This window comes from Salmo salar, chromosome 01, assembly GCF_965601325.2.
Source record: "Salmo salar chromosome 01, fSalSal1, whole genome shotgun sequence".
NCBI classification, from domain to species: Eukaryota; Metazoa; Chordata; class Actinopteri; order Salmoniformes; family Salmonidae; genus Salmo; species Salmo salar.
In genome coordinates this window covers 138,482,017-138,505,951 of record NC_138291.1, presented here as the reverse complement: position 1 = coordinate 138,505,951, position 23,935 = coordinate 138,482,017, and the positions used below count along the sequence as shown (strand labels likewise).

The following is a 23,935-nucleotide window of genomic DNA, read 5'->3' as shown; positions in this document are numbered from 1 at the left end:
TGAGTTCTGGTCAAAGATTTTCTGAGAACTCGATCTGTTAAAGGGGTCTACTTGCGGGAGGTAAGGAAGCGGTGTTTAAATGGTAATGCTTTATTTTTGTCCAGGATAATGCAGAGAAAGCACATAAAATTACAGGTAATGCTTGCACAGGAACTGTCTGAAGTACAGAAAAGTCCCCCCCCCAAATGAAAAATCATACATACTGTATGGAACATAATACTGTATTAACATACAAGTTTTGTCAGTGGAATTTTCGTTATTTTCATTTGTTCAATGTTCATTGCTATGCAGGGTGCAAATTGTAGGGGGGATGGGGGGATTTCCCCCCCCCCTGCTTGAGTCATACCCATTTCTAAAGGGTTATATGTATTTTGGTAGATTGGTTTGATCTGATGCTTTTACTGTAGTACCAGAGAAACTTGGTGTGCCATATTGTAAATATGTAAATACACAGTACTATATGTGGAGTGTACTTTAGAGGGATTCTGCATGGCTCAGACATGTTAACACTACATGAAGCCAACATTCATCAATATAATAGCAAAATATTTTCAACTCAATAGTCCAAACATTTATTTTCATCTTCATAACCATACTGCAGGTACATATAAATCCCTCTAGTGTATGTTATTATCATCTTTTAGGTATTGTATCACCGGAGAAGAATATTAGACAGCGATTGTTATAAAGACATTAATTAATTCAACATTGACATTTTTAAGAATATTTACAGTCCCATGAATGACAGTATCAACACCTTTCAATGTCTATATCATTAACACTTCTGTGTCATATCACCAGTACCTATACTGAACAAAAATATAAACACAACATGCAACAATTTCATTGATTTTACTGAGTTACAGTTCATATGAGGATATCAGTCAATTTAAATAAATTCATTCGGCCCTAATCTATGGATTTCATATGACCGGGAATACAGATATGCATCTTTCGGTCAGATACCTTTAAAAAAAATGGGCCTCACAATGGGCCTCAGGATCTCTTCATGGTATTTTGTTGCATTCAAATTGCCATTTGATAAAATACAATTGTGTTCGTTGTCCGTAGTTTATGCCAGCCTATACCATAATCCCACCATCACCATGGAGCACTCTGTTCACAACGTTGACATCAGCAAACTGCTTGCACACACGATGCCATACACATGGTCTGCGGTTGTGAGGCTAGTTGGACGTACTGTACATTCTTCAAAAGTGATGTTGGAGGCAACTTATTGTTGAGAAATTAACATTCAATGCCAATTGCACACTCCCTCAAAACTTGAGACATCTGTGTCATTGTGTTCTGTGACAAAACTGCATATCTTAGAGTGGCCTTTTATTGTCCCAAAGTGCACCTGTGTAATAATCATGCGGTTTATTCAGCTTCTTGATATGCCACACCTGTCAGTTGGATGGTTTATCTTGGCAAAGGAGAAATGCTCATTAACAGGGAAGTAAACAAATTTGTGCACAACATTTCAGAGAAACAAGCTTTTTGTGCGTATGGAACATTTATGGGCTCTTATTTCAGCTCATGAAACATGCGACCAACACTTTACACGTTGTGTTTATATTTTTGTTCAGTGTAGTATATAAAAAACAACACCCAGTAAAACAAGAAAAAACAATACATGGACGAATTGATAGAATATTTTTTTATCTTCTCCACATTTTGGTCAGCCATCTTGTTTTGACAGTTGCTGGGGGTCTTTTACTGCATGTGTGTGTAATGCACTATGAATGTAATTAATGTCTCTAGGGCTCGGAAGGCATTTCTGTACTTCCTTAATAATCAGATTCACTGGATAAGTCCAACATTGAGAAGGTCCGGGGGTGGACAGATGGACCTATATGAAATACTCCTTTTGGTTTTCACTTAGTACGTTCTGTGAGGTGGGCTCGCTGTGGAAAGGGTACTCAGGACTGTCTGCCTCAGGTTTGATGCTTTTTGGTTCTTGGCTGTGGAACGTCTCTTTCCGTCGATACAGGAACCTTACCATTATTGCCAACGCAGACAGAATCACAAATATTACCACAGCAATCACACCTGCAGAGGAGTACAACACATTGAGTTATGAAACAAGACAAGGGCACATATTTCAAATCAAAATGAATTCACATTCACTATTCCTTATGTTGTTACAGAAAAAATGCACTTCGACAAGAGAAGAGGGTTTTTTGGAGAACACTAAAGAATTCTAACTAGCAACTAATTATGATCATTTCACATTGTGTAACTGTGACATCTGCATGGGTTTCAGAAGCAAAGACAGAGAAAGCACAGTGGCTTTGAGACCAGATTAATGCCTTTCTCATCTCCAAGTTTTGTTCCGTGAAATCTGTCTATGGCATGGGAGCCTTAACAGAAATAATATGCCAATTTATCCTGTGGGTATTTCATTGCTATTACCCAGCCTGTCTGATTTCTGTTGCTAATCTAAACTCTAAAAGGCATTACACAAGCTTCTGAAAGCCGTAGTTCATCTCTGTGCAAGGCACGGCACAAAGAAATCCAGTTCAATTCTCGCAAATGTCGCAGGCATTCATTTCATAAACCTTAGCTACAGTCCTTGTACACTGCTATGCTATGCATGGTGCATTTCATTATCAAGAGAAAATAATATATCTTATTAGGAAGCCAGAATACGGCCAGACCCAATTTAATGGTATATTACAGTGGTTTTAAAATGACAAAGTATTTGAAGATAGCTGTAAAAAGTTCCTTAATCAGCAAATAATTTATTTAAACGTTTAATTAGTTTTGCTGTCCTTTGTGCATTTGGCACTGAATCAGCCTGTATAAGGATGACTTTGAACTACTTTCTACATTCCAGCAATTGTAACGGATGGGAATTAATCAACCTTGACTTTGAATCTGTGGCGATAGTCGCTTAAAACTTTTGTGATGTGATGCTGCAAATATGCCATATCAATTGCTGAAATATTTCATTTATTTAATTAAAATTGTAATTATACAGTGTTGTCTCTGAGAAAAACAAATACAGTGCCCTCTGTAATTATTGGAACAGTGAAGCATTTTTTCTTATTTTGGCTCTATACTCCAAAAGTTTGGATTTGAACTCAAAACATGATTTGTGGTGAAAGTGCAGACTGTCAGCTTTAATTTGAGGTTATTTTCATCCATTTCGGGTATAGAAATTACAGCACTTTTTGTGCATAGTGCTCCCATTTTAGGGGAGAAAAAGTATTGAGACAAATTCACTTAAATGTGTATTCAAGTAGTAAAAAATTAAGTATTTGTTCCAATATTCATAGCACCCAATGATTACATCAAGCTTGTCACTCTACACATTTGTTGGATGCATTTGCTCTTTGTTTTGGTTGTGTTTCAGATTATTTTGTGCCCAATAGAAATGAATGATAAATAATGTATTGTGTCATTTTGGAGTAACTTTTATTGTAAATAACAATAGAATGTGTTTATAAACACTTCTACATTAATGTGGATGCTATCATGATTACAGATCATCCTGAATGAATTGTGAATAAGGATGAGTTAGAAAGTTACAGTCGCACAAATATCATACCCCCAAGACATGCGAACCTCGCACCATTACAATAACAGTGTAGGTTAGCATTTTTTGAGGGGTATGATATTTGTCCATCTGTAACTTTCTCACTCATTATGTAATTTCTAAACGGTTCACCAAATTTGGATGAAAATACCCTCAAATTAAATCTGACAGTCTGCACTTTAACCTCAGTCATTGTTTGATTTCACTTTTGAAATATATAGTCAAAAGAAGAAAAAATGCTTCAGTATCCCAAAAATGAGCCCTGTATCATCAACGTTCTCTATTTTAAATTTTTATTTTTTAACCAATTTGTAATAGTTACAGTCTTGTCTCATCGCTGCAACGCTCGTATGGACTCGGGAGAGGCAAAGGTCGAGTGTAACGCTTTTGGTTTGGAGACGTAGCGGAGTCAGGCGCAGGACACAGGTTGAGTTCCAAACAGTCTTGTTTACTCAAAAACCAAAGTCAAAATCTCCAACAGCAAAATAACAGGGTGAGGAGAAACACCTCCAACAACCACTGACAAAGAACAATCACGGACAAAACAGAAATGGAAGCCAGAGGGTTAAATAGGGAACATAATAGGGGAATTGAAAACAGGTGTGTATAATTAAGACAAAACAAAACGAACAAGGAAACATGGATCGGTGGCGACTAGTAAACCGGTGACGTCGACCGCCGAATGCCGCCCGAACAAGGAGAGGGGCCGACTTCGGCGGAAGTCGTGACATCGAGAGCCATCCCCCGAAACACAACCCAACCAAGCCGCACTGCTTCTTGACACAATGCACATCCAACCCAGAAGCCAGCCGCACCAATGTGTCGGAGGAAACACCATACCTGGTCAGCATGCACTGCGCCCAGCCCGCCACAGGAGTTGCTAGTGCACGATGAGACAAGAATGTCCCTGCCGGCCAAACCCTCCCTAACCCGGACGACGCTGGGCCAATTGTGCACCGCCCCATGGGCCTCCCGGTCACGGCCGGCTGCGACAGAGCCTGGACTCAAACCCAGAATCTCTGGTGGCACAGCTAGCACTGCGATGCAATGCCTTAGACCACTGCGCCACCCGGGAGTCCCAACTTTCTCTATTTTGACCAGAATAATTTAATACTTGCCATTATGTTGTTTCACTAAATACAACTATGGTTTATTATGACATGAGAAATATGTTCCTGTTACCTCCAATCAATGCAGAGTCACTCTTGATTGCATTAACTATAGGCTCACCAGTACCTAGTGTACCTGAATGATCTACAGCAGAGAGATACACAGAAAGAGAGACAGAGAAATAGAGAGCGAGAGACAGCAGAAAAAGAAGTAGAGATAGAGGAGAAAAGAAAGGATAAGAAAGACAAAAGAGAGAGAGGGAATCAGTAACAGAAGTCATCATCAGTCCATGCAGGGTTCATTTAATACTACGCCCTCAGTCATAAACTGCATGAGGATGACCAAATGAGAAATCTCTCTCGTACAAATTAATTAACTAATCTGCCACAGTGGAATCAGTTTCATTCTCAGTTAATGATCAAGGAAGATGGTGTACGTATTAAATGGGCCCTTGATAAAGTTTGAAAAGAGGTTCAGAAAAAAAAAGTAGATTCTCAAGTGGAGTTAAAGCAAAACAAAAAGCACTCAAACAGAAAGAGAGCGAAAGTCCCGCCCTTCACCAAAGACTCCACCCACCAGAATAGCTAGGGAGAACTTGAATCCTCCCCTCTTACCTGATAGGGGGTGTGTGGTTTCGGCTGGGTAGGGATTGGCTGGAGATGAGGAACCACAGGTGGACTCAGCTAGGGGTCCTGTCACTATGACTGGGCTGGTGTTTGGGTAGAGTAGCGCTGCCTTCAGTGGAGTGATGGAGTTAAACTGGACAACCGACAGACAGCCACTGAAACCCAGGGAGTTCAGCCTGGCAATCTCTGGATCCAGCTCACCAGACTCTTAACACACAAACGCATACGCAAGCACGCACACGCACAGAAATGCAGAAACAGTCAGTGAGATCCGATATAGTGATCAGTCTAGGGTAAAAGTAGTAGGATTCACTGCTCTCTCAGTGTATTATTGATTGATTTGGCAGATAGTCTAATTCATTGACAGCTATCAATAGCTGCTACTCCCCCTATGGACATTTTCCCCCCACACCCTCCCAATGGTCACTTACCTTCCATGCTGCTCCTCCTAGGGACATCCTCCCCCCACCCCCCCAACAGACTTTTTCTCTGCCCCCACCCCAACGATATTCATCACTGTTGCAGTTGTTAATATGTATAGATGTTTTTCTTTCAGTTGGTCCCCACACACCCTCAATGGTCATGCTGCTCTCTTTATGGTCACCGCCCCGCCCCACAACCCCTCAACAGTCTTTAATCTGCCTCCACCCCAATTGACATTTATTTATTAATCACTGCCACAGTTGTTATGATGTATTATTTTATTTCACTTAGTCCTGCATGTTCGAGCTCAGAGCCTAAGATTTTCACTGGACACTGCAATCACACCTGCAACCCTGTACATAAGACTATTAAACACTCTGAATCTGAATCTAGACATGAAGAAGATAATGAGAGACCCCAGAAACACTGCCCCCATTTCACTGGCTTGGATCCAGTGAAACCCCATGTTTACCAGGGAAACTGGGTCACTGTCTTTTCCAAATGACCAATGACTATGAATTTAATGATGGGAATTTTCATGGTTATAAGTGCTCTTAAAATGAATGGGATGGAAGGCAGTGAGCTGATGGCATTGTACAGCATCACACTGTATCACACTGCTACTGTATCCTGAAGGTATCCTTCTTTCTTACAACAGCCAGATAGCTATTTCTCCTCAGTCAGACCTCATCGATATACTCTCATCTTTCTCTCTCTCCTTCTTTCTCTGGCTCTCTCCTACTCACTCTCTCTGCCTTTATCCCCTCTCTCGCTCTCTTACTCTCTGAGTGACTCTCTCTTTATCTCTCCCTCTCTACCTATCTCTCTCCCTTTCCCCTCCCCTCTTTCTCTTAGTCTCTCTATGACTCTCCCTGTCTCTCTCCTACTCCTCTCTCTCTCTCCCTTTCCCCCTCTCCTACTCCTCTCTCTTTCCCCCTCTCCTACTCCTCTCACCCTCCCCTCTGCATTCATTACAGGTCAATTTGTTAGAGTGATTGATGACAGGTGTTGCTGGGAAGGACACTGAAACCACTTTCATGCCAGCTCTCTGATCCTGATATGACACACAGACTGCAGCAGGGTGGAGGGGTTAGAGAAGAGCGAGGACCTGGTCACGTGTTAACATGGTTCAGGTCATCTGAGATACACTACACTCCCACAGAGCTCTGTGTGTGTGTGTGTGTGTGTGTGTGTGTGTGTGTGTGTGTGTGTGTGTGTGTGTGTGTGTGTGTGTGTGTGTGTGTGTGTGTGTGTGTGTGTGTGTGTGTGTGTGTGTGTGTGTGTGTGTGTGTGAAATAAAATTGTATTTGCCACATGCGCTGAATACAACAGTTGTAGACCTTACAGTGAAATTCTTCAGGGGGTACCAGTACAGAGTTAATGTGCGGGGGTACAGGTAAGTCAAGGTAACTGAGGTAATATTTACATGTATAGTAACAGTCAAAAGTTTGGACACACATACTCATTCAAGGAGTTTTCTTTATTATTACTATTTTCTACATTGTAAAATAATAGTGAAGGCATCAAAACTATGAAATAACACATATGGAATCATGTAGTAACCAAAAAAGTGTTAACAAATATTTTAGTTTTGAGATTCTTAAAAGTAGCCACCCTTTGCCTTGATGACAGCTTTGCACACTTGGCATTCTCTCAACCAGCTTCATGGGGTAGTCAATGGGAATGCATTTCAATTAACAGGTGTGCCTTGTTAAAGTTAAATAGTGGAATTTATTTCCTTCTTAAAATGCGTTTGAGCCAAACATCTGTGTTGTGACAAGGTAAGGGTGGTATACAGAAGATAGCCCTATTTGGTAAAAGACCGAGTCCATATTATGGCAAGAACAGCTCAAATAAGCAAAGAGAAACAACAGTCCATCATTAGACATGAAGATCAGTCAATCTGGAAACTTTTAAAGTTTCTTCAAGTGCAGTCGCAAAAACCATCAAGCGATATGATGAAAATGGCTCTCATGAGGACCGCCACAGGAAAGGAAGACCCAGAGTTACCTCTGCTGCAGAGGATACGGACGGTCCTTAGAGTTACAAGCCTCAGGAATTGCAACCCAAATAAATGCTTCACAGAGTTCAAGTAATAGACATCTCAACATCAACTGTTCAGAGGGAACTGCTTGAATCAGGCCTTCATGGTCAAATTTCTGGAAAGAAACCACTTCTAAAGGACACTAATAATACGAAGAGACTTTCTTGGGCCAAGAAAAACGAGCAGTGGACATTAAACCGGTGTTTAAAATGTTACATTTTTGGTTCCAACCGCTGTGTCTTTGTAAGACGCAGAGTGAGTGAATGGATGATGTCCGCATGTGTGGTTCCCACCGTGAAGCATGGAGGAGGAGATATGATGGTGTGGGGGTGCTTTGCTGGTGACACTGTTAGTGATTAATTTAGTAGGCACACTTAACCTCTCTAGGGTAGGGGGCAGTATTTGCACGGCCGGATAAAAAACGTACCCGATTTAATCTGGTTATTACTACTGCCCAGAAACTAGAATATGCATATAGTTGTTTGATTGATATAGAAAACACCCTAAAGTTTCTAAAACTGTTTGAATGGTGTCTGTGAGTATAACAGAACTCATATGGCAGGCAAAAAATTGAGAAGATTCCTTACAGGAAGTGCCCTCTCTGAACATTTCTTGGCCTTCTACACTCTCTTTATTGAAAACTGAGGATCTCTGCTGTAACGTGACACTTCCTAGGGCTCCCATAGGCTCTTAGAAGGCGGCAGAACGTTGAATGATGACTTTGCAGGCCATGGCTGAAAAACAGTAGCGCATTTGGTAAGTGGTCGATCAGAGAACAATGAGACTGGCGCACGCATGCACGAGAAGAGTCCATTTTAGATTTTTAGTCTTTGAACGAAAACAGGGTTTCCCGGTTGGAATATTATCGCTTTTTTACGAGAACAATTGCATAAAAATTGATTTTAAACAGCGTTTGACATGCTTCGAAGTACGGTAATGGAATATTTCAAATTTTTTGGTCATGATACGCGCCGGCGCGTCACACTTCGTTACCCTTCGGATAGTGTCTTGAACGCACGAACAAAACAGAGGATATTTGAACATAACTATGGATTATTTTGAACGAAACCAACATTTGTTATTGAAGTAGAAGTCCTGGGAGTGCATTCTGACGAAGAACAGCAAAGGTAATCCAATTTTTCTTACAGTAAATCTGAGTTTGGTGAGTGCCAAACTTGGTGGGTGGTCTACTCAGAATATTGCAAAATGTGCTTTTGCCGAAAAGGTATTTTAAAATCAGACATAGCGATTGCATAAAGGAGTTCTGTATCTATAATTCTTTAAATAATTGTTATGTTTTTTGTGAACGTTTATCGTGAGTAATTTAGTAAATTTACCGGAAGTTTGTGGTGGGTATGCTAGTTCTGAACGTCACATGCTAATGTAAAAAGCTGGTTTTTGATATAAATATGAACTTGATTGAACAAAACATGCATGTATTGTATAACATAATGTCCTAGGAGTGTCATCTGATGAAGATCATCAAAGGTTAGTGCTGCATTTAGCTGTTGTTTGGGTTTATGTGACATTATATGCTAGCTTGAAAAATGGGTGTCTGATTATTTCTGGCTGGGTACTCTGCTGACATAATCTAATGTTTTGTTTTCGTAGTAAAGCCTTTTTGAAATCGGACAGTGTGGTTAGATTAACGAGAGTCTTGTCTTTAAAATGGTGTAAAATAGTCATATGTTTGAGAAATTGAAGTAATAGCATTTCTAAGGTATTTGAATATCGCGCCACAGGATTCCACTGGCTGTTGAGTAGGTGGGACGATTTCGTCCCACATACCCTAGAGAGGTTAACCAGCATGGCTACCACAGCATTCTGCAGCGATACGCCATCCCATCTGGTTTGCGATTAGTGGGACTATCATTTGTTTTCCAACAGGACAATGTCCCAAATCACACCTCCAGGCTGTGTAAGGGCTATTTGATCAAGAGGGAGAGTGATGGAGCGCTGCATCCGATGACCTGGCCTCCACAATCATCTGACCTTAACCCAATTGAGATGGTTTGGGATGAGTTGGAGTTCAGAGCGAAGGATAAGCAGCCTACAAGTGCTCAGTATATGTGGGAACTCCTTCAAGACTGTTGGAAAAGCATTACAGGTGAAGCTGGTTGAGAGAATTCCAATAGTGTGCAAAGCTGTCATCAAGGCAAAGGGTGGCTACTTTGAAGAATATAAAATATATTTTTATTTGTTTAACACTTTTTTGGTTACTACATGATTCCATATGTGTTATTTCATAGTTTTGATGTCTTCACTATTATGCTACAATGTAGAAAATAGTAAAATAAAGAAAAACCCTTTAATGAGTAGGTGAGTCCAAACTTTTGACTGGTACTGTAGGTAGGGGTAAAGAGACTATTCATAGATAATAAACAGCAAGTAGCAGCAGCTAATGCAGGCGTTAATGCAAATGGTCCGGGTAGCCATTTGATTAATTGTTCAACAGTATGGCTTGGGTGTACAGTAGAATCTGTAAGGAGCATTTTGGAGCTAGACTTGGCGCTCCGGTACCGCTTGCCGCGAGGTAGCAGAGAGAACAGACTGTGATTTGGGTGACTGGAGTCTTTGACGATTTTTGAGCCTTCCTCTGTCACCGCCTGGTATAGAGGTCCTGGATGGCAGGAAGCTTGGCCGTACGCACTACCCTCAGTAGCGCCTTGTGGTCGGAGGCCGTGCAGTTGCCATACCAGGCGGTGATGCAACCAGTCAGGATGCTCTCGATGGTGCAGCTGTATAACGTTTTGAGGATCTGAGGACCCATGCCAAATATTTCAGTCTCCTGAGTGGGAAAAGGCATTGTCGTGCCCTCTTCACGACTGTCTTGGTGTCCTTGGGCCACGATAGCTTGTTGTTGATTTGGACACCAAGGAACTTGAAGCTGCTCCACTACAGCCGCGTCGATGTGAATGGGGGAGTACTCGGCCCTCCTTTTCCTGTAGTCTATAATCATCTCCTTTGTCTTGACCACGTTGAGGGAGAGGTTGTTGTCCTGGAACCACACTGTCAGGTCTCTGACCTTCTCCCTATAGGCTGTCTCATTGTTGTCTGTGATCAGGCCTACCACCGTTGTGTCGTCGGCAAACTTAATGATGCTGTTGGAGTCGTGCTTGGCCACGCAGTCGTGGGTGAACAGGGAGTACAGGAGGGGATTAAGCACGCATCCCTGAGGGGCTCCCGTGTTGAGGATCAGCGTGGCAGATATGTTATAGCCTACCCTTACCACCTGGCAGCAGCCTGTCAGGAAGTCCAGGATCCAGTTGTGGAGGGAGGTGTTAAGTTTCAGGGTCCTTAGCTTAGTGATGAGCTTTGTGGACACTATGGTGTTAAACCCTGAGCTGTGTGTGTGTGTGCGCGTGTGTGGTGTGTGTGTGTCCCACATGACCAGAGAGCAGACCCCTTAGCCCCACATGTCATTATAGCCCAGAGCTATACTGGATTATTCAGATTTTAGACTAATGGAGCTTCTTGAAAGGTCATAAAGAAGTCAATAACAATGTCACAGTAGCTACTGTATGACTTTGTTATTGTGACATTCTTGACATTGTCACAGATTAATTGAAATGGTTTGCATCTGACATATACTGTAGGTTGGCCTAGAATGAGAGCATTATTTTACTTGTTTTGTTTGTTCAAATTTTTCAGAATGCACTAGACTGTATGTTTTGCATCTGTTCCTTTCAATCATTCCTCATTACTATTAAAAACAGGTGTCCTATTTTGAAGCAAATACATTGGCATTAGACCTGCATAAAGTGCCCTATTTCTGAAGCAGGGGATAGACAATAACAATGCATAAAGCCGATATTATTCAGACTTTAAGTAAACAGACATGCACCAATCATGACATGTCATGTCGAATTTTGATTGCCTGACTGAACAAACAATACTGTAATACATCTGCATTTGCCCCAGCAGTTTATCATCCTCCTATATAGCACTAAAATGCACATAATAATACATAATGATTCCATCCATATTTTTATTTGATATAAAAGCTTCTGGCGAGTGGGATTGTAACCAGCTCTTTAGTTCTGTGTTCGAGAGACACGGCCAAACACCTTTCAGCATTCTTTATTCAATGGCTTTCTCCTTCATCATCTTAATAATCCTGTCGTACAGATGTAGGATCTTAATTTGAGCCAGTTTTCTACAGCATAAAAATAATCATGCAGCAACAGGAAATGTGAATTATTATGTGGATTATAATTAATGGACGTTTTCTGTAAGGGTTGATACATTTTTCATGAAGTCTGACATTTTAAAGTGGAAATTACAAACTTTTGAAGCCTTTTTAAACTTCGAATACACTACAAGTTTGCATTTCCTGCTGTGCAGGAAAATTCTCAGCAACAAAAGAGTGATCAAATTAAGATCCCACATCTGTATATTTCTCACCTTGCACTTTCCCAAGGACAACTGACTTGATAGCATTGAATTCTGTATCAGATGTGAGATTGAAGTCTTCCCTTCTGTGCTGGTCAATCTAAAAAAAAAGAAGCAAAATACAACCTGTAAACACTTTGTTGAATAGTCAAATTGGGGATAAAAAAAATACAATTTACACTTTCATGTTTCAGATGATGGAGAATGTACTCTTCCATTTAGAGTGTTTTAATTAAACCCTGCTCTTCAAAGTACTTTAAACACATCATCGCTTGGCTGTTCAGTCTCTGCCATTCAATTAAAAAAGGAAAGCAGTGCTAGAGCTTGGACAGATTTTCGAGTTGAACTTACATTATTGAAAATGTGATTACTACTCAAAGCTTACACTAATTGATGCAGTTTAGCTGAGAATGCCAAACAGTAGCTTAACAAAATAGATTTTTTTTGTTGACTAGTCAGACTCGAACATGTTGTTGGGTGGTCAGAAGCATGGAAGTAAACACTTACGAGTGTTGTCCACTATGAGAATAGTATGGAAGTCTAGTGCATTACAATATTCCCACATATTGGACTTGCACTCTTTCATTACGAGGTGAATAAATGGGGTGCCTAAATATGCGTGTTTGTATGGTCTTGCCGTTACAGAGTACTTAGTTAACAACATTATACTGTAATTAAAAATAGCTAAGGGTGCTGCAGTGGGGTTAATATCATGTTAACTAGAGTGACAGGTTCTGATCGCATCAGGGCAATGCTGAACAGAAATTTGGAATGATCTAATTAATCATGTTTACTATATATGGGAAAAAAATCAATTTGCTGTCCAAATGTGTCTTTCGAAGAATGGCTGAGAAGAATGACGACCAACTTTGGTGTTACAACTCATGAAATTTAAAAACATATTCTGCCAGTCTCCTCACGGATTTCAACCCCTTAGGAAGACTACTGTATGTTTAAACTTCTATTGATTTATCTATACTTTTCTCTATCCTATTCCTTTTCTCCTCCCTTTCTTCTTCAGAGTCATTCATGTTGCCTGAAATGTCTTTAAATTGTGAATGAGTGTGCCCGCTTAATGGCTGAGAGTTGGAATGTGTCTGTGCATTCTGAATAAGTACAGCTCTGCAGCACAGCCTAGGGTTGTCGCTTACTGTGATGTTGACAAAGGACTTTGACTTCATGATAGTTTCAGTCTTAAGAAGCAGAACTACTGTATGCAAAACCTGCATCACTCTTCATCCACTATACTCAAGTTGTATCACATCTCACTGTATATCTAAATCTGTTGGGAGTGATGTTCTTTCATTTCTTAATTACTTTTACTTACCATGACACAGATCCCACACTGCTAACATGTATACACTTACATTTACAGCTCAGCAGGTTAGATATAGTGCATATAGACCTACTTGTCTATACTTGCCTCTATACTTGCCTCTTCAAAAAGAAAGTGGCTCTGAATCGTTTTAGGTTATATTACACTCAATTACATTTTGCTCTGCTTGCATTACCTCCTCATGTGCAACCAATCATCAGGACTATGTTCTTATGAATCTTCCCAAGTACCCCTTGTGGACAGGTCAGGTACCCCAAGGAGTACTAGCACCCCACGAGAGAACCACTGCGCTAAGGTACAGTGCATTCGGAAAGTATTCAGTAACCTGTGATCCACATTTTGTTATGTTACAGCGTTATTCTAAAATGAATCAAATATATTTTATCCCTCACCAATATACACACAATCTCCCATAATGACGAAGTGAAAACAGGTTATTAGACATTTTTGCAAATGTATTACAACTAAAAAACTGAAAACCTTATTCACAGACACTACTGCTCAAAAGTTTGGGGTCACTTAGAAATGTCCTTGTTTTTGAAAGAAAAACACATTTTATGTCCATTAAAATAACATCAAATTGATCAGAAATACAGTGTAAACATTGTTAATGTTGTAAATGACTATCGTAGCAGGAAACGGCAGATTTTTTATGGAATATCTACACAGGCGTACAGACGCCCATTAACAGCAACCATCACTCCTGTGTTCCAATGGCATGTTGTGTCAGCTAATCCAAGTTTATAATTTTAAAAGGCTATTTGATCATTAGAAAATCCTTTTGCAAATAAGTTAGCACAGCTAAAAACTGTTGTCCTGATTAAAGAAGCAATAAAACAATAAGCAATAAGGCCTTCTTTAGACTAGTTGAGTATCTGGAGCATCAGCATTTCTGGGTTCGATTACAGGCTCAAAATGGCCAGAAACAAAGAACTTTCTTCTGAAACTCGTCAGCCTATTCTTGTTCTGAGAAATGAAGGCTATTCCATGCAAGAAATTGCCAAGAAACTGAAGATCTCGTACAACGCTGTGTACTACTCCCTTCACACACAGCGCAAACTGGCTCGAACCAGAATAGAAAGAGGAGTGGGATGCCCCGGTGCACAACTGAGAAAGAGGACAAGCACATTAGAGTGTCTAGTTTGAGAAACAGACGCCTCAGAAGTCCTCAACTGGCAGCTTCATTAAATAGTACCCGCAAAACACCAGTCTCAACGTCAACAGTGAAGAGGCAACTCCGGGATTGTCACGTCCTGACCAGCAGATGGAGCTGGTGTAGTAGTTTGGGGGTCAGGACGTGGCAGTCTTGTGTGTGTCTTGTGACTCCTGATCAGGAACAGCTGGGAATCGTTGTTCCTGATTGGGAGTCATATATGTAGGAGTTGTTTGTCACTGGGGGTTGTGGGGAATTGTTTGTGTGCACTGCGTTGGTTTGAGCCTGCCACACTGTTACCGTTGTAAGTACTGTTTATTGTTTTGGTTTATTGTTTTTCGGTGGATACTTTGCTTGTTTTTTTGTAAATTAAAGAAACATGAGTGTCCACACTTCCGCTGCGCCTTGGTCGTCCTTTCATATCCACGATGGAAGCCGTGACAGAATTCCCCACCAACACAGGACCAAGCAGCGGAAGAAGGCTGGCGAGGACTGGGAGACACGACGGGTAAGGGAGACCGAGAGGCACCCCCAATAATTTTTTAGGGGGGGGCACAAGGGCTGTTTGACGGCGTCAGAGCTGCCCGCCAGTCAACAGTCGTCGGAGCTGCCCACCAGTCAACAGTCGCCGGAGTGGCCAGACTGCGCTGAACTGCCGGAGTGGCCAGACTGCGCTGAACTGCCGGAGTGGCCAGACTGCGCCGAACTGCCGGAGTGGCCAGACTGCCCCGAACTGCCGGAGTGGCCAGACTGCCCCGAACTGCCGGAGTGGCCAGACTGCCCCGAACTGCCGGAGTGGCCAGACTGCCCCGAACTGCCGGAGTGGCCAGACTGCCCCGAACTGCCGGAGTGGCCAGACTGCCCCGAACTGCCGGAGTGGCCAGACTGCCCCGAACTGCCGGAGTGGCCAGACTGCCCCGAACTGCCGGAGTGGCCAGACTGCCCCGAACTGCCGGAGTGGCCAGACTGCCCCGAGCTGCCGGAGTGGCCAGACTGGCCCGAGCTGCCGGACTGCCCAGACTGGCCCGAGCTGCCGGACTGCCCAGACTGGCCCGAGCTGCCGGACTGCCCAGAATGGCCCGAGCTGCCGGACTGCCCAGACTGGCCCGAGCTGCCGGACTGCCCAGACTGGCCCGAGCTGCCGGACTGCCCAGACTGGCCCGAGCTGCCGGACTGCCCAGACTGGCCCGAGCTGCCGGACTGCCCAGACTGGCCCGAGCTGCCGGACTGCCCAGACTGGCCCGAGCTGCCAGACTGCCCAGACTGGCCCGAGCTGCCAGACTGCCCAGACTGGCCCGAGCTGCCAGACTGGCCCGAGCCGCCAGACTGCCCAGACTGCCCCGAGCCGCCAGACTGTCCCGACTGTCCCGAGCCGCCAGACTGTCCCGACTGCCCCGAGCCGCCAGACTGTCCCGACTGTCCCGAGCCGCCAGACTGTCCCGACTGTCCCGAGCCGCCGGACTGCCCAGACTGTCCCCAGCCACCGGACTGTCCCGAGCCGCCGGACTGCCCCGAGCCGCCAGACTGGCCGGACTGCCCCGACTGCCTGGAACGGCCAGAACCTGAGCCGCCTCCAGGATAGGTGGGTTGGGGAGGGAGGGTGTAGCACAGTGCCGTCGTTGATGGCAGCCACCCTCCCTTCCCTCCCTTATTGTTTAGGGTTAGTGTTGATGGGTTTTGTTGGGGATTTTGTTTGTTGGTGTTAGGTGCATTCCGGGGTCTGCACCTTGAGGGGGGGGTACTGTCACGTCCTGACCAGCAGATGGAGCTGGTGTAGTAGTTTGGGGGTCAGGACGTGGCAGTCTTGTGTGTGTCTTGTGACTCCTGATCAGGAACAGCTGGGAATCGTTGTTCCTGATTGGGAGTCATATATGTAGGAGTTGTTTGTCACTGGGGGTTGTGGGGAATTGTTTGTGTGCACTGCGTTGGTTTGAGCCTGCCACACTGTTACCTTTGTAAGTACTGTTTATTGTTTTGGTTTATTGTTTTTCGGTGGATACTTTGCTTGTTTTTTTGTAAATTAAAGAAACATGAGTGTCCACACTTCCGCTGCGCCTTGGTCGTCCTTTCATATCCACGATGGAAGCCGTGACAGGGATGCTAGCCTTCTAGGCAGAGTTGCAAAGAAAAAGCCATATCTCAGACTGGCCAATAAAAATAAAATAATAAAATGGGCAAAATAACACAGACACTGGACAGAGGAACTCTGCCGAGAAGGCCAGCATCCCGGAGCCGCAACTTCACTGTTGACAGTTTTAAGCTGTGCTAACTTAATTGCAAAAGGGTTTTCAAATGATCAATTAGTCTTTTAAAATGATAAACTTGGATTAGCTAACTCAACGTGCCATTGGAACACAGGAGTGACGGTTGCTGATAATGGGTATCTGTACGCCTATGGAGATATTTCATAAAAAGTCAGCCGTTTCCAGCAACAATAGTCATTTACAACATTAACAATGTCCACACTGTATTCTGATCATTTTGATGCTATTTTAATGGACAAAATGTTTTATTTTCTTTCAAAAACGAGGGCATTTGTAAGTGACCCCAAACTTTTGAACGGTAGTGTAAGTATTTTAGACCCTTTGCTACGAGACTCGAAATTGAGCTCAGGTGCATCCTGTTTCCATTGATCATTGTTGAGATGTTTCTACAACTTGATTGGAGTCCACTTGTGGTAAATTCAATTGATTGGACATGATTTGGAAAGGTACACACTTGTCTATATAAGGTCAGATCAAAAACCAAGCCATGAGGTCGAAATAATTGTCCGTTGAGCTCTGAGACAGGATTGTGTCGAGGCACAGATCTGGGGAATGGTACCAAAACATTTCTGCAGCATTGAAGGTCTCCAAGAACAAAGTGGCCTCCATAATTCTCAAATGGAAGAAGTTTGGAACCACCAAGACTCTTCCTAGAGCTGGCCGACCGGCCAAACTGATCAATCAGGGGAGGAGTGGCTTTGGGACAAGTCTCTGAATGTCCTTGAGTGGCCCAGCCAGAGCCTGGACTGGAACCCAATTGAACATCTCTGGGGAGACCTGAAAATAGCTGTGCAGCAATGCTCCCCATCCAACCCAACAGAGCATGAGAGGATCTGCAGAGAAGAATAGGATAAATTCCACAAATACAGGTGTACCAATCTTGGGGTGGCAGCGTAGCCTAGTGGTTCGAGAGTTGGACTAGTAATAGAAGGGTTGTAAGTTCAAATCCCCAAGCTGACAAGGTACACATCTGCCGTTCTGCCCCTGAACAAGGCAGTGTTCCTAGGCAGTCATTGAAAATAAGAATTTGTTCTTAACTGACTTGCCTAGTTAAATAAAGGTAAAATCAAAATAATTGTAGCATCATACTCAAGAAGACTCAAGGCTGTAATCACTGCTAAAGGTGCTTCAACAAAGTACTGAGTAAAGGGTCTTATGTAAATGTGATATTTTTTTCTAAAAACCTCTTCTTGTTTTGTCATTATGGGGTATTATATGTAGATAGATTTTAGAATAATAACAACAAAATGTTGAAAAAGTCAAGGGGTCTGAATACTTTCCGAATGCACTGTAACTGCTGAGTATGTCTTTGTTTTGAATGAGTATAAGTTACATTAATAGTAACAAAATAAATTACCTGAACACTGACAGTCTCTGATATCCTCCTGATGGAGACTCTGTGAAGTTGTCCATTGGCCAAGTTCCTAATGCTGGTCCTGAATACCTCAGCATCTCTACTGTTCTGCAGCTTATATTTAACATCCAGGTAACCTTCAGGAGATATAGAGACATAACTTTAATATACAGTATCTTATATTTAACGTCCAGGTAACCTTCGAGAGATATATGAAGACATAACTTTAATATCACTTATTCATAACATCCAGGTACCTTTCAAGAGATATATAAAGATAAACTCAGCAAAAAAATAAACGTCCTCTCGCTGTCAACTGCATTTATTTTCAGCAAACTTAACATGTGTAAATATTTGTATGAACATAAGATTCCACAACTGAGACATAAACTAAACAAGTTCCACAGACATGTGACTAACAGAAGTGGAATAATGTGTCCCTGAACAAAGGGGGGGGGGGGGGTCATCCCCTCCTCATGGACTGCACCAGATGTGCCAGTTCTTGCTGTGAGATGTTACCCCACTCTTCCACCAAGGGACTTGCAAGTTCCTGGACATTTCTGGGGGGAATGGGCCTAGCCCTCACCCTCCGATCCAACAGGTCTCAGACGTGCTCAATGGGATTGAGATCCGGGCTCTTCACTGGCCATGGCAGAACACTGACATTCCCGTCTTGCAGGAAATCACGCAGAGAACGAGCAGTATGGCTGGTGGCATTGTCATGCTGGAGGGTCATGTCAGGATGAGCCTGCAGGAAGGGTACCAGATGAGGGAGGAGGATGTCTTCCCTATAACTTAACAGCGTTGAGATTGCCTGCAATGACAACAAGCTCAGTCCGATGATGCTGTGACACACCACCCCAGACCATGACGGACCCTCCACCTCCAAATTGATCCCGCTCCAGAGTACAGGCCTCGGTGTAACGCTCATTCCTTCGATGATAAATGCGAATCCGACCATCACTCCTGGTGAGACAAAACCACGACTCGTCAGTGAAGAGCACTTTTTTCCAGTCCTGTCTAGTCCAGCGACGGTGGGTTTGTGCCCATAGGTGACGTTGTTGCCGGTGATGTCTGGTGAGGACCTACCTTACAACAGGCCTACAAGCCCTCAGTCCAGCCTCTCTCAGCCTATTGCGGACAGTCTGAGCACTGATGGAGGGATTGTGTGTTCCTGGTGTAACTCGGGCAGTTGTTGTTGCCATCCTGTACCTGTCCCGCAGGTGTGATGTTCGGATGTACAGATCCTGTGCAGGTGTTGTTAAACGTGATCTGCCATTGCGAGGACGATCAGCTGTCCGTCTTGTCTCCCTGTAGCGCTGTCTTAGGCGTCTCACAGTACGGACATTGCAATTTATTGCCCTGGCCACATCTGCAGTCCTCATGCCTCCTTGCAGTATGCCTAAGGCATGTTCATGCAGAAATGATTAGGGACCCTGGGCATCTTTCTTTTGGTGTTTACAGAGTCAGTAGAAAGGCCTCTTTAGTGTCCTAAGTTTTCATAACTGTGACGTTAACTGCCTACCGTCGTGAAGCTGTTACTGTCTTAACGACCGTTCCACAGGTGCATGTTCATTAATTGTTTATGGGTCATTGAACAAGCATGGGAAACAGTGTTTAAACCCTTTACAATGAAGTTATTTCGATTTTTACAAATTATCTTTGAAAGACAGGGTCCTGAAAAAGGGACGTTTCTTTTTTTGCTGAGTTTATAACTTTAACGTCACGTCTATAAAACATCCAGGTAGGTAACCTTCGAGTGATACAGTCGCTAGTGAAAGTCTACACACCCCTAAACATCTTCTCATTTTACTGCCTTCTTAGCAACAATTTAAATGTTCCTGAGTGGTTTAGTCTTAACATTTCCTTGAAAATCAGAGACAACATTTGAATATTGCTGTCCATTAATGATTCCCCACCAAATGTACAGCTTGAACAATTTTGAGCATACGTATGGTACTAGGTGCCAGGCACACCGGTTTGAGTGTGTCAAGAACTGCTACGCTGCTGGGTTTTTAACTCTCAAGAGTTTCCTGTGTGTATCAAGAATGGTCCACCACCCAAAAGACATCCAGCCAACTTGGCACAACTGTGGGAAGCATTGGAGTCAACTTGCGCCAGCATCCCGGTGGAACACTTTCGACACCTTGTAGAGTCCATGCCCCAACAAATTAAAGCTGTTCTGAGGGCAAAAGGGAGTGCAGCTCAATATTAGGTAGGTGTTCCTAATGTTTTGTACACTCAGTGTAGAGACACGTTTAATATCACTTCATTATAACATCCAGCTAACCTTCTGAATTATATAGAGATATAACTTGTATACCGTAACAATCAAAACTATGTAGCCCTCTCCTGCTGTCAAATTACCTAGTGGCCCTCATGGGTGGGATGTTATTAATATTTTTGAAAATGTCATAATTAATAAACATTATCTCCAAAACCTGCTGAAAATCTGGTGTTTCTATGTCAAGCGGTTTTTGTATATTACTGTCACGCCCTGGCCATAGAGAGGGTTTAGTTCTCTATTTTGGTAGGGTGGGCATTCTATGTCCTTTTTTCTATGTTTTGGTATTTCTTTGTTTTGGCCGGGTATGGTTCTCAATCAGGGACAGCTGTCTATCGTTGTCTCTGATTGGGAACCATACTTAGGGAGCCTTTTCCCACCAAGTTGGTGTGGGTAGTTGTTTTCTGTTTGGTGTGTTCACCTGACAGAGCTGTTGCGTTTTGTTCCACTTTGTTTTTTTGTTTCAGTGTTCAAGTTATAATAAACATCATGAACACTTGCCACGCTGCGCTTTGGTCTACTCCTTCTTCCACAGACGACCGTTACAGAACTACCCACCACCAACGGACCAAGCAGCGTGGTAAAAAGGAGTCATGGACCTGGGAGGAGATCCTGGATGGGGCAGGACCGTGGACAAGGCCGGGAGAGTACCGCCGCCCGCCGGAGGAGATAGAGGCAGCGAAGGCAGAACGGCGTTTCTGGGAGGATCGGCTGAGACGGCAGGAGGAGGCTGAGAGGCAGCCCCCAAAATTTTTTTGGGGGGGCACACGGGGAGATTGGCTGAGTCAGGCGATAGTCCTGAGCCAACTCCCCGTGCTTACCGGAAGCAGCGTGGTACTGGTCAGGCACCGTGTTATGCGGTGAAGCGCACGGTGTCTCCAGTATGCACTCATAGCCCGGTGCGCTATAAGCCAGCTCCCCGCAAGTGCCATGCGAGAGTGGGCATCCAGCCAGGGCGGATTGTGCCAGCTCAGCATGTCTGGTCTCCAGTGCGCCGTTTCGGCCCAGGGTATCCTGCGCCGGCTCTGCGTACTGTGTCTCCGGGTCGCTGGGAGGACTCAGTTCATCCTATGCCTGCGCTCCACCCATGCCGGGCGAAAGTGGGCATTCAGCCTGGAAGAGTGGTGTCAAGCCTATGCACCAGATCTCCAGTGCTCCCCCACAGCCCGGTCTATCCTGTGCCTCCTCCACGGACCAGGCCTCCAGTAGGTCTCCCCAGCCTGGGGAATCCTGTGCCTGCTCCCAGAGCCAGGCCTCCTGCATGTCTCCCCAGCCTGGTGAGTCCTGTTCCTGCTCCCAGAGCCAGGCCTCCTACATGTCTCCCCAGCCTGGTGAGTCCTGTGCCTGACCCCTGTCCCGAGCTGCCAGAGTCGCCCGCCTGTCCGGAGCGGCCAGAGTCGCCCGCCTGTCCGGAACGGCCAGAGTCGCCCGCCTGTCCGGAACGGCCAGAGTCGCCCGCCTGTCCGGGGCCCGCTGCGAGGGTCCCCAGTCCGGGGTCGGCGGCGAGGGTCCCCACTCCAGAGGCGCCACCTAAGTGGGCCAAGCCTAAGGTGGATATCGTTCTCAATCAGGGACAGCTGTCTATCGTTGTCTCTGATTGGGAACCATACTTAGGTAGCCTTTTCCCACAGGGTTGGTGTGGGTAGTTGTTTTCTGTTTGGTGTGTTCATCTGACAGAGCTGTTGCGTTTTGTTCCACTTTGTTATTTTGTTTCAGTTTTCAAGTTATAATAAACATCATGAACATGTACCATGCTGCGCTTTGGTCTACTCCTTCTTCCATAGACGACCGTTACAATTACAGTCTTCTGTGATGTATATAAAGTGTAATATTGGGATGCAAACTCAAAATGTAATACATTTCAACTCTATATCTGACATGGTACAGATGTCTTCTTTTTTGAAGTCTATTACCATGTGTGTGAGGTGTATACTTTTGTTTCAAAGGAGATTTGTTTAAGACTTCTAAGAAACAATCTATGTGACCCTGATTTAGCTCACTGCAGTAAAAGGTTAAATGCAGACAGTGACAGACATGTAACAATATCACTGTTATTAAAATGCAGACAGCCACTGAACAATATCGCTACCATGTGGGGAGGATTCACGATGTACCCAGCAAATTGTTGTTTATACTGTAGCATTTCAAGGAAAATTCCTCAATGTTCAAGGCTACAGTGACTGATTTCATAACATAAGCCTAGAAAGCATTCAGCTACTAAGAGGATTAATCTCTAATTCCCTATCAATAACAGAGATATTAAATCAAATTTATTTTTGTAATTTGGAAGGAATTAAGTATCCGAGGGGCTCTGAGTAATGCATGGTTGTGTTGGTGTCGTCAGTCATCTCAGAAAAAAAACAAACATTCAAATGAATGGGGAGATTGGAAATGTACTGCACCTCTTAAGAAAACACACCCTCATTGATGCTGCTGCACAAAGGTGGAATTATACACTTTAAGCAGACAATGTATTTGTTATTTGAATATATATATTTTTTTACACACATCCAGTAGAAAAAAAGTATTTGTAAGAGCTAGAATAGACAAACGATTTGCGCAATAGGACAAATGAAACAATTCTATTAAATAAGTGTGGAGGACCCATTTTTAGATTTAAGCAGAGGGCAATCGTATCAGATAGTTCACAATTACTGAGGCACTGTAAGGTTGGAAGTATTTGAGCCATGATATGATTTGTACCATAGGATTAAGAAACAACTCTATTATATAACTGGAGAGGGACCGTTCAGATTTGTAAAATGTTATTTAACCTTAATTTAACTAGGTAAGTTAAGAACAAATTCTTATTTATAATGACGGCTTACCAAAAGGACCCCAGCGGGGACAGGGGCTGGGATTAAAAATGTAATTACAATTAAAATATAGGACAAAACACACATCACGACAAGAGAGACACCACAACACTACATAAAGAGAGACCTAAGACGACAACATAGAATGACAGCAACACATGACATCACAGCATGGTCGCAACACACCATGACAACAACATGTTAGCAACACAACATGGCAGCAGCAAAACATGGTACAAATATTATTGGGCACAGACAACAGCACAAAAGGCAAGGTAGAGACAACAATACATCACGCGAAGCAGCCACAACTGTCAGTAAGAGTGTCCATGATTGAGTCTTTGAATGAAGAGATGGAGATAAAACTGTCCAGTTTGAGTATTTTTTGCAGCTTGGTCCAGTCGCTAGCTGCAGCGAACTGAAAAGAGGAGCGACCCAGTGATGTGTGTGCTTTGGGGACCTTTAACAGAATGCGAATGGGTGCTGTATGTGGAGGATGAGGGCTGCAGTAGGTATCTCAGATAGGGGGGAGTGAGGCCTAAGAGGGTTTTATAAATAAGCATCAACCAGTGGGTATTGCGACGGGTACACA

At 43.5% G+C, this 23,935-nt stretch overlaps 1 protein-coding gene across 3 annotated transcripts in view; it reads right to left on the bottom strand.

Annotated features, from left to right (window-relative positions):
- Window positions 1–74: 74 nt before the first annotated feature.
- LOC106561104 (contactin-associated protein-like 4) overlaps window positions 75–23,935 on the bottom strand; it is a 210,218-nt gene continuing 186,357 nt past the window's right edge. For 2 of the 3 annotated variants that reach the window (XM_045688516.2, XM_045688535.2), the window contains 5 exons: window positions 18,247–18,380; window positions 12,149–12,236; window positions 5,266–5,484; window positions 4,724–4,795; window positions 75–2,052 (listed from right to left, as the gene is read on the bottom strand). In XM_045688516.2, coding sequence (XP_045544472.2) covers window positions 1,853–2,052; window positions 4,724–4,795; window positions 5,266–5,484; window positions 12,149–12,236; window positions 18,247–18,380 — 713 coding nt within the window. In that variant the 3' untranslated portion in view covers window positions 75–1,852. The remainder of the gene's footprint in view (window positions 2,053–4,723; window positions 4,796–5,265; window positions 5,485–12,148; window positions 12,237–18,246; window positions 18,381–23,935) is intronic. The other variant, XM_045688526.2, reaches the window with a different exon arrangement.